At 45.2% G+C, this 11,578-nt stretch overlaps 1 protein-coding gene across 1 annotated transcript in view; it reads left to right on the top strand.

Moving 5' to 3' along the window:
* ZFP64 (ZFP64 zinc finger protein) overlaps positions 1-10,957 on the top strand; it is a 79,497-nt gene extending 68,540 nt beyond the window's left edge. Inside the window, exons 8-9 of the mRNA XM_028125237.2 lie at positions 6,422-6,673; positions 9,452-10,957. Coding sequence (XP_027981038.1) covers positions 6,422-6,673; positions 9,452-10,161 — 962 coding nt within the window. The 3' untranslated portion in view covers positions 10,162-10,957. The remainder of the gene's footprint in view (positions 1-6,421; positions 6,674-9,451) is intronic.
* The last annotated feature ends 621 nt before the right edge of the window (positions 10,958-11,578 follow it).

Below are 11,578 nucleotides of genomic sequence, written 5' to 3'. Positions count from 1 at the left end.
AATATCTTGGTGAAAAAGAGGAGTCTGGGGGACTTACAGCATCTCTCAGGGCATGACCCAGAAGTAGGATCCCTTGTGATTAATAGTGAGACCCAATTAATGGTGGCTTAAAACCAAGCTATTTCTGTCTTACAACAGTCCAAGTTAAGTATGGTAGACAGCCCCATGGTTTCGGGGACTCAGGCTCTTAGGTTGTTGCTTTAACATCCCGAGTGTGTAGCCCATGTTGGCATGGTCTGAGCTGGCTGACACGCCCCCCCCCGAAACATACCCATTTAAGGTATATATTAGAAGCTTCCAGTCACTTGGGTTCATTCCTGTTGGGCTAGAACGTAGTCACATGGGTCACTCCAGGCTGTGGAAATGAAGGCTGGGAGAAAAGTCTTGACTCTGGCCACATGCCCAGCTTACAGAGCAAAGGTTCTACTTAAAACGGACGTGTGGGCTGAAGGGCATCCCTGACCAAGCTGTGAGAGGCAGGGAGGGTGCTATGTGCAGGTGATCTTTTAAAGGCTTAGGCTGGACCACTTTGCCAAATGGATTCAACAGTGGTTCTCAAAACACTGTTGTGATCTTTTTACATCTAAGAATTGAAGCTTTCCCCCACCCCAAGTTTGTGTTTTTATAGTTACTGCACTAAAAATTAAAACCAAACTTTAAAATATTTATCCACTTAAAAGTAAGCCAGGGTGGCCTACCAGGTGGTAGAGTGTGCCGCTCTTAATCTCGGGATTGTGAGTTTGAGCCCCACGTTGGGTGGAGAGATTACTTAAAAAGCAAAGAAAACTGTAAGCTCCTTATAGTGACACTTTTATGAGAAATAACTATTTTCCCCCAAAAATGTGACCAGTGGTATTATCTATACCTTCATAAATCTCAAGTCAGCTGGATTCTCACACCTGCATGTAGTCTATTGCCATGTTTTGAAGTATCTGAAGAAAATCTGGTGCCTCACATGTGGTTGGAAATGGAATATTTTGTTGATAGCCTTTTCCGATAATCTTTAATATTCTACCAAAACACATCAGAGGGAAGTTTCCTTAACTGTTTTTTAAAGGTTTATTTTAGATTGAGTGTGCAAGTAGGGGGAGGGGCAGAGGGAGAGAATCTTCAAGCAGACACCCCACTGAGCGCAGAGCCGGATGCAGGACTCCTTTCCATGAACCACGAGGAAACAACCAGAGCTGAAACCAAGAATCGGATTCTTCACAAACTGAGCCACCCAGGTGCCCCAAGGGTTTCTTAAGGATCAGTTGCTGTATAGAACCTGGAGCCATATCCATAAACTTCTCAAACTGATAAAATCCATTGTTCTATTTACTTTTTGAATATCTCTTACTCGTGCTTGGGTTGTTTGTTTGTTTGTTTGTTTTGACCTATCCTGCATTGGCCACTTGGAAAATACTGGTTTATCAACTTTCATAATCCTTCCAAACGTTGACCCATTTTATAATAGAGAAAAAATCACTTGTTAATATTCCCAATCTCAGAAAAAATCTAAGAACCAGGAAGCTGCATGCCCAGGGTAGGGGTTAGACGTTCCGAAATCCTAACTTTGAGTTTAGAACTGGGATGTTACCACTGCAACATTGTTGATAATCTCCCTTGAAATGACAGGCTCACATAGTTCATTCTGAAGAACATATTCGTCAGATCCCAAATTTGAAAAAGCCACAGTGGGTCTGTTCTTTCAAGTGAAACTGATGTCTGCACCTCACAATGCAGCCCCCTCCTACCCCCCCAACAAGAGCATGTTCTCAAGACCGGGTACTTTGGTCTGCATACTTCCCATTTCATTACATGATGTTAAAAAGTCGTCAGCAGGGAGAGATTTAATATAATAGGTTTTGCTGCTGGGAAAGCTATTCCTAAGTGAAACTGGCACTGGGTTCCCTGGGAGGGCACGGCTGGGAGGAATCGCCTTCCTGCTGCGGGGGGGTGCGGCGGCCTGCAATCCACGCTCCGGCACCTGCAGTTCTGCCCAGGTGCTCCCACAGCGGAGTGAATGTCAACCATGAAAAAGGAAAAGTCCCATCTTCATAGTAGGATGAAGATACTTCTGGCTACAGATTCGACTAGAAGAGACTCGGGGACCCCCAGGCACTGCACTCTGAGAACCGTGGAGGTAGAGTTTGACAGGACAGGCTAATGCAGGGGAGGGAGACACGGCGGACAGAGGAGCGGCTCAGAGCACGGCCTGTGTGCCTGGAACGGGGGCTTGCTGCAGGCTTATCCCGGGGAGAGTGAACTAGAAAGCTGGGTGTGCTCACATTAGAGACCTCCTGGAGAACAAGGCCTTGATTTGGGGTTTTTTTTTTCAACTTCATTCTAAAGTTACATTTCCTCTTTATACCCCAAATGCCAGTTTATCCTGGATAAAAATTTTAATCAGAAATAATAGTTGAATTGTAAATGTTTTAAGATGCTCATGCAGCATTTAGCTTAGTAAAGGAGATTGACTTATAGTATTTCTATTTTTTTATCCTATTTCCTCGTTTAGTACTGGAATCAGGGTTAATTGGTCATGAAATGAGTGGGGGCGTTTTCTTTCCCTGTGCTATAGACCGTGGAAACACTGTTCCTGGAAGACTTGATAGAACATGCCCCCAATGCTCTCTGCTTCTGACTTTCTCAGCGGATGGAGAGAGTGTAGATTAGGTTGTGAGGACAGTGTCCATCTCCAGGACAAATGAAGACCGCTCAGTCCCTCCCAGTGTCCCCCAGAGTCAGTCACCCCTCTGTGCCTTGTGCTGTCTTGTCTGGGACCCGGCCTGTGGAGCTGCCTGGCCTCTGTCTGGAACATGCCAGATAAAGGCGGTCTTGACCTTTTTTTCTGCCATGGACACCTCGCAATTTTGTGAAGCTTATGGACCCTTCCCAGAAGGTTTTTAAATTAAATTTCACTATTTCTGTACAAGTTCGATCAGTGTTAAAAGTGTGGTGTTTTAATACATAGCCCCCCTCTTATGTGTGGTAAAGACCAGGTGTGTCAGCCTCACCTGGGAGCTTGTTAGAAACCCCGATTCTCTGGACCAACCCAGGCACACTGACACAAACTACATTTTACTCTGTTTCTGTGAGTTTAACTTGAGAAATGGGAAATGCTGGTAAAGGGTACCAACTTCCAGTTCTAAGATGGAGTTCTAGGAAGCTAACGTACAGCGTGGCGACTGTTCAGTTAGCAACTTTTAAGTCTATTAAGAGTAGACTTTAAATGTTCTCGCCACAAAGAAACGGTAATTTTCTGAGGTGAAGGTGTTAACCTTATGGTGGTATTCCTTTTTCAATATACACTTGTATTAAATCATCACGCTGTATACCTTAATGTCACATCAGTTACATCCCAAAGCTGGGGGGAAAACCCACTTTAATGAGCCCCTCCTCAGCCCCCAGATGATTAGTATGTGCAGGAACACTAAGAAAACCCTGAGTTTGTTAGCAGACCAGCTACCAGATCCTATCTTAATCGTGAAGTAGTGATGAGCATAAATAATCCTTCAGAAATGCAACAAATATAATACAGTATGAGCATGGCTCCTGTCTCTTGGCCAGGGTCTCTGGTACCATTATTGGGTTTGTTGATTGCATAATGGGTAGAAATGCTAAATTCCAGTTACAGGTAGTAGAAATAAAAATGTAATAGTTTCTCATACAAGGTCTTGGACCTCCTAAATCTTATCCACAAGCCCTAAATTAACCCCCTAATCTGGCGGGGGCTGGTGCTTGGGTGGCTCAGTCGGTTAAGCATCTGCCTTTGGCTCAGGTCATGATCTTAGGGTCCTGGGATCGGGCCAGCATCAGGGATCCTGCTCACCCAGGAGCCTGCTTCTCCCTCTGCCCTTCTCCCCCACCCCACCCCACCCCCCGCCATGATCACACACTCTCAAAATCTTTTATAAAAAAGGGTGGGTGTGCCTGGGTGGTTCAACTGTTAAGCATCTTCCTTGGGCTCAGGTCATGATCCTGGGGTCCTGAGATCGAACCCCACATCGGGCTCCCTGCTCAGTTGGGAGCCTGCTTCTCCCTTTCCTGCCTGCCACTCCCCCCTGCTTTTGCACCCACATGCTCACTCTGTCAAATAAAAATAAATCTTTAAAAAAAACAAACAAACCCTGATCTGTAACGTTACAGGTCATCTGAGCAAGAGAAACGTGGTGAACCACCCTGGCTCTTAAAAGCATTTGCCTGAGAGTGATCCCCCCATTTCGATCCCTCTCTCTCCGGGCAGAACGAGTCACAGGCCCAAGCCTGTGATTACGAACTAGGAGGCGGAATTCTCCTGGGCAAGGGACCACTAGTGAATAGTCAAACAGTACATAGTTCACCTTGGGGTTCATCTCTGACCTAACAACCCTGTCGTTGATCAGTTTTCTCCTGGTTCAGACTTTGTAATTTGATATATTCCTAAATCATCATCTGTTTTATCAAGTCTTAATTTATTAGGGTAACGTTCTACGTAAGCCACGATGGACCTGATCTGCAGTCCCCTTTCTCTTTTCCAGCGTCTGTTGGAATAGTTCTCAACCAGGTAGTCTCGCCCGCCCCCCAGCCCTGGGGACATTGGACAATCGGAAGACCTTTTTGACTCTTAAAACTAGGGATGGAGGTGCTACTGGCATCTAGTGGGAAGTGGTGAGAGATGCTACAAAGGATTACTTGGCCAAAAAGACAATAGTGCTGAGCTTGAAGACCCTGGGATATTGGTATCTTGAGCAAACCTCCCTTCTTGACCACTTATGTTTATATGGATTAACTGCTGTATATCTTGATTTCTTCTAGTTCATCAAATTGCATGGTTCACTTCCAGCTGTTTGTTAAAAATGAACTTAAGTCTATAAACATCCTTCTGAAAACAGGGCTAGGCTATAGGTTTTGACAGAGCTCTCCCTGCCCGTCTCTAGGGACTTTGTAATCTGATTTTGATTCTTAAAAATTGTTTTAAAATATGCCCTGACTTTTGAAAAACCTTCTGGGAAACCATATCAGGTTCATAAGTTTGAGTCACATCTATTTGGTTTTATCTTTTCAGTATGAATTTTTTTTAGCAGCTTTCACCAAGATTTCTGTTTTGCCCAATATTTGATACTCCTATCTTCTAGCATTTTCCTAAGATACTTATGTGCCTTAGGAGCATTAAGCTGATTTTTAAAATGTGTTAAAACTTTTAACAGGGAAACTTAACCTGTTTTTACTTACACGTAGTTTGACTTGTGTTCTGTTGCCTTTTTGTAGGGTTCCCTTGTGGTTTGGAAGCAATACTTTCCATTTTATTATATCCCACATCTTATCCACTTCCTTTTCTCTTATGTACACTGTTCAAGTGTGATGCTCTGAGTCATCAGCTGGCTTTATCTTCTCTTCCTCCTGAATGCTAGTTCAAGTGTAGGACTCTATTTAAACAATTTCCCTAGAACTTTGCAGACACTGCTCCCATTGTCTGAGGAGTTACATGCTGATCTGAGCATTTCTTTCTGAAAGCTGTAAGAGCTCCTTGGGCTTCTGCAACTATCACCCTGCCTCCAGATAAGCCATCTTAAGACCTGGGACTGTCATTAGTGTTGAGAAATAACTATTTGTTTTGTCCTGGACCATCTAGAACTGGCTTTCATGTCTTGTACTTTCCCTCTTGTCCTTTTGGGCAGCCTTCTGGGAGATTTCTTGAGCTCCATCTTCGAAGTCCCTTTTTTTTTTTTTTAACATCTTTTCCGCTCGTGAACTTGGAGTCTTGAGAGATCTAGGAGAATCAGAATTATTACGGAAATGAAACCTATTTGCTTTTAGAACCTCAACTTCTTGAGTTGGGTGTGTCTTCCTGGGTTCTGGCTTTCCCCCAAGCATTTGGTTATTGGGTAGATTTTTTTTATTTGTAAATGATCAGTCTGGAGTGGTTGCAGGGGAGGGATGGAACACTGGAGGAAACGCTCTGGCCATGGGGTTCTGTTCTCCAGATTATCTCTAACTACTTGAGGCCTTTGCACTGTTTCTGTGGTGTAAGCGCCCTCATTTTCTAACAGCCCGGGGTAGACACCATTGCTGCTATGGTTTGGCACAAGTAATGGAGGAGGCAAGCCGACCATTCGATATGAGCCATGAAAGCTGTTCCAAGGTCCCTACACCTGATCCTGAATACTTCTATGACCACTCCCTTTCTCCCAAACAGAGTTTGGTCTATGATTTTTCTCCTTCAATCTGATCTTACCTCTTGTTAGGGTTCTTTAAAATTTGTGAGCCACCCATGCCTAGCACACCTTCTCGTTTCCCAGCATGCTGAACTACATACTTCAGTGTCTTCCTGTCTGAGCACTGGGACAGAAGGAAGAGGCAGACTCCTAGGCCCAGGCTACCATCTTGGTCAGATCTCTTTGCAGTCACCTTAATAGAGAAACCCTTAAACCCTCAAATCTTCCTTATGTGTTTGAAGGAGACAAACCCCACAAGTGTGAGTTCTGTGACAAGTGCTTCAGCCGGAAGGACAACCTGACCATGCACATGCGCTGCCACACCAGTGTAAAGCCCCACAAGTGTCACCTGTGTGACTACGCCGCCGTGGACAGCAGCAGCCTCAAGAAGCACCTGCGGATCCACTCGGACGAGCGGCCCTACAAATGTCAGCTCTGCCCGTACGCCAGCCGCAACTCGAGCCAGCTCACCGTCCACCTGCGGTCCCACACAGGTAGGTGCCTGGCCCGGAGACCTGTGCCTTACCTGTTGTCCAGTTTCTTAAGCTTCATCTCACCAAAACACAAGCAACCAAGAGGACTTGGTGGTCAAAAGTAGAGGAATTGGAATTTCTGTGGTTTTCCACCCAGATGGCAATTTTCAGTAAAACGTGGAAGTCTGACAGCTGGGTTTTTTCTAACTCCATTACAGAGGCCACAGCTGGGAATGAGTACCCACTACAGCAGGGAAGCAAGGGATGTCTCTCAAAAGTCTGGCGTATAAACTAGGTGTTTTCAGTCATTTCACATAAACTGGTCGCATGGCTGAATTCAGAAGCGTCACAAAATTCATTGACTGGAACTGCAAATCACAGACTTCTAGTGCTGGAAATTTGACTTGGCAAAGAGCTTTATCTTCCCTTTGTGAGACCCCATTGAATAACAATAGATAGAATCAACCAGTTCATCATGGCACAGAAAAGGGGGGACTGGGGGGCTCATAAGAAGGCTCAGAAAATGAGGCTTTTCAATGAATTCATGGAAGATGGCAAGCAGATAGAATATGCTGACAACCGAAACTAAGTTTAAAAAAAAAATCTTCCAGCAGACAAATGGCTCCCAACACTATGTCTGCCTCCCAGTCTTTCTAACCAGTGTTTTACTGCCCTGAGCGCTCTGGACTTGGAACTGGCATGTAGACTGCCAAGGCCACAGAGCTCAGAGGAGAAGCTAAAGACTATTGGCAACATGGTCCATACTGCCCAGTAGCACGTAAAACCAATGGCCACCTATATCTAATCCTTAAACCAATCTGTTCTTCCTAAACTAAATGTCAACTATGGATTAGGAATCATTGGCAGGAGATGAGTGATCTAAAATGCCCCAAATCTAACAAATCCTGGAGTTAACAGAGTACTTGGGTCACAGACAAGAATTCTTCAATTCTAATTGGTATCTACCCACTAGCAGAAATGTTGCATCCAAGAAGAGTTCTATGAAAATGTAGTGAGAACAAAGTAAGAATTAAAACTGGAATTGTTGGCTACAGAGGCAAAGAAATTCCCCAGACATTAGAAGAAAAAAAAAAAACTGATTTGGATAACTGAGAAAGAATAAGAAATTGGAAGTTTGGTTACTGACTAGGTCTAGGAAAAAAAAATAGAAGTGAGAAAATCAAATGAGAAAGAATTTCCCAATTCTAAGGAGCCATGAGAATGGAAAGGATTCACAGGATGCCAAGCAGTACAGAGTGGATGGGCAGAGTCAAACCTAGAAAAACTTCTCAGTAGTATTAGCTTCTAGGGGGATAGTGGAATAATGCCCTGAAAGTTGGGAAGTGATTTTGAATGAAGAATTCTATACCCAGCTAAACTATCTGAAGTATACAAGTAGAAAGGAGACAAAATTAGGCAAGAAATCAAACTTCCAGCCATCATGCTGGTGGAAGTTACTGGAAGATAAACTTTTCTCCAGGTAGAAAACAAAATTTGGCATATTTGATGTATATTTGAACATAGCTAACAGAGGTTGCAGTAAAGGGAAATATTAGGATGATTCCTCTGTTGAAAGTTTAAAAGAAAATTCAATAAATCAAACTCAAAATCCACAAGAAATTTTACCTAAAATATTCCATAATTAAAGGACCGGGCGACTTTTGAGATTATGGCAAGATTCTTTTTTCCTGAATGCATAGTCCAGTCCAGGATTAAGCTAAACTGTGACCCAAAATGATCATGTAAGAAAAGAGAGTCAGTGTGACCTTAATGCTAACAACACTGTCAAATGGCCCAGGTGTGACAGTGACCCTCTAAGGAGGTGAGCAGAATTCTGGTGCAGTATTTGGCTCCGGTGAATGATATATACCCAGTCATAAATTACAGTTTGATTCGAACACTGAAAACGACTAGTTAAAGCATGGGACTTCACTGGCCAGAATGCAAATGTTCTTGAACTTAAATGTGAAAATCCTGACAAGTAGGAAGAGGTAGTATGGTGAAGACAGGGGAATCCTCAAGAAACCTCTCAAGCTGATGGACTAAAAGCTATTACCCAATGTAGAAGATAATGCCAGAGGGGTAAAATACACACCCAACAATGGAGGAGAGGCTTGGGGGGGGAAGGGTGGACGTGTAGGGTAAGTGAGATCCTCATCTCTGCTTATGTTCAACTGATGATAACCGTTAAAGTAGCAACCTCCAGAAGCACTAAAAATCCTTAGCAGTGCCTCCAGAGTACAAAGGAGGCTATGGATTTTCAGGAATTTGTCCCCTGCTGCCATATTCCTGTATTAATTTTATAAATAAAATTCAATCTCATTGTGTAACTATGAGACTTTAGTAATACAAGCCAATCGATTGATGTAATACAGCTTAAACATGAGAGTCAGCAGTAAGTCAGTTTGATTTGGAGCAGTTGTAACATAAATTGCACCTCTCCCATGCCCAGTTTTGGGGTGTTAGATTAAATGAAGAGCTAGATTGGAAAGTAAAGTGGCCTCATGAAGAGTGTGGACTTGCACGCCCTGGTGCCTGAGTTCAAATCCCTGCTATTTGACCTCGAAGCCTCCATTATCCCATCTGTTCAATGGGGGCAATAGTACCCACTCATAAGATTGTTGTGAGGATAAAAGAAGTTAAGGTACATGGTAAGTGGTGGTGTCAGGGAGTTACCTGTCTGTTGGAGTTCAAAGACCCAACTCTCTCTGCACCACGTGTTCTGATGCATGTTCGGAGGGGGGAGGAGGGAATTCTTTTGCCTGCTTGCTCTAATGGAAACATACCTTCCGTTGTTAGGGGACACCCCCTTCCAGTGCTGGCTCTGTAGCGCCAAGTTCAAAATCAGCTCGGACTTGAAAAGGCACATGATCGTGCACTCGGGGGAGAAGCCTTTCAAGTGCGAGTTTTGTGATGTCCGCTGCACCATGAAGGCGAACCTCAAGTCGCACATCCGCATCAAGCACACGTTCAAGTGCCTGCACTGCTCCTTCCAGGGCCGGGACCGGGCCGACCTCCTGGAGCACAGCCGGCTGCACCAGGCCGACCACCCCGAGAAGTGTCCCGAGTGTAGCTACTCCTGCTCCAGCACGGCGGCCCTGCGCGTGCACAGCCGAGTGCACTGCACCGACCGCCCGTTCAAGTGTGACTTCTGCAGCTTCGACACCAAGCGGCCCAGCAGCCTGGCCAAGCACATTGACAAGGTGCACAGGGACGAGGCCAAAACGGAGAACCAGGCCCCGCATGGCAAGGAAGGGCCCCGAGGGAGCAGCTCCCAGCACGTGGCCAAAATAGTGACCCAGCGGGCCTTCCGCTGCGACACCTGCGGTGCCTCCTTCGTCAGGGACGACTCTCTGAGATGCCACAAGAAGCAGCACAACGACCAGAGCGAGAACAAGAACTCAGACTTGGTCACCTTCCCGCCCGAAAGCAGTGCCCCGGGGCAGCTGGGCACCCTGGTCTCCGCGGGGCAGCTGGAGACATCCCTGGAGCCCAGCCAGTGCCTCTAGTTGAGCCACAGACGGCGGTCGCTGTCCGAACGCCAGACAGATGCTGCGGTCCAGCCCTCTGAGTGGAGGCCGCCGAACCAGACTTGTCACCAGCTCTGGGGACGGATGCTCCAACTTTATAGGCCCTCAAGGCCATGGCTGCGGATTACTGGCGTGAGAACCGACGCCAAAGCAACACCGTGGAGACACCCCTCCACGTTGCTGTCTTCCCTCCAAACATCGGCTCCGCAAGTCGACCCAGTCGCTCCAAGGTGGGGGGGGTCCACTGCGCACTGCTCTATCCCACAGGGATAGTTTTGTGATGGATTCCAATCCTAAAACTGATCCACCTCCGATGGAATTATGAAACTATTTAGACCACGTGGAGAACTAAACTGATGTGTATAGTGGGGAAGGCTAAGATGGCGGCGGCGGTGCGTTCCGTGGAGGACCTGGGGACATCTGGGAAAGTTCTGTTTCTTAACCTGGGTGGTGGTTATGAGTGTTTGCCTTATGCATTCGTGTGGTTCCTTTTATCATTGTCTTATAATAAAAAGGCAGACTCAGCTGTAGAATGACATAAGAGGAACGCTCCGTTTTTCTTTACATGCTTCCATTAGACTAGGGTGTGGGGTTCTCCATCCCCGCCCCATTCAGTAATGCGTTCGCGGCGCACACAGATTTCTCCAGGTTATGAGTGCTGCAGAGACGTGAAATGCAGCTTGACCTCTAGGTGGCGCCAGAGATCAAGCTAACACTAGCTTAGCCCGCACGTGTGCATTGTGAAACTGCATTTACAGACTTCATATAGAAAAGACTTGGGGCACTACATCAAAAACTAATGATGTAATGTATGGTGATTAACGTAACAATAAAAAATTAAAAAAAAAAAAAAAGACAAGACTTGGGTCCCGGGCTTGGTTCTGGGACATGTGATGTATGCGGCAGGCGAAGCTTAGGGTCTTTCATCCCAATAAGCACTTGGTGTTCGCCGAACCAACGAATGAAAATCCAAACTTCTTGCAGATGGACATTTTACTTTGGCCAAATCTTAGGAGGCTCTGGAATGCCAATGGATCTATAACTTATCCAGAGTTGTTTCGTTGTTTGGCATCTTCAAGTACAGTTTTTGTTTAATACAAATTCTTATGTGCCCCATCAAGTTAAACATCTGTGCTTTTAAAACCGATTAAATAGATCCATTGTTTTTGGTAAACTGGGAGAAAAGGGACGTGAAAGCTTTTATAGGTTGTACACGAGGGAATAAATAGTTCACTTATGGAAGGTATGTAGCTTATTTCATTATGAATTCTGTTGTTCGAACATACCTGATTTAAGTGCGGCCGCAGGTGGATGATGATACACTGTTGGATCTCTTTGTTTTAAGGAGAAAATGATGTCTGAGACCCACGAGAGAATTAATCTTTGCTTTGCTTTG

This window comes from Eumetopias jubatus, unplaced genomic scaffold, assembly GCF_037043125.1.
Source record: "Eumetopias jubatus isolate StellerSeaLion01/CBP00866 unplaced genomic scaffold, mEumJub1_p1.0 scaffold_9, whole genome shotgun sequence".
NCBI classification, from domain to species: Eukaryota; Metazoa; Chordata; class Mammalia; order Carnivora; family Otariidae; genus Eumetopias; species Eumetopias jubatus.
This window is presented reverse-complemented; position numbering and strand designations above follow the sequence as displayed.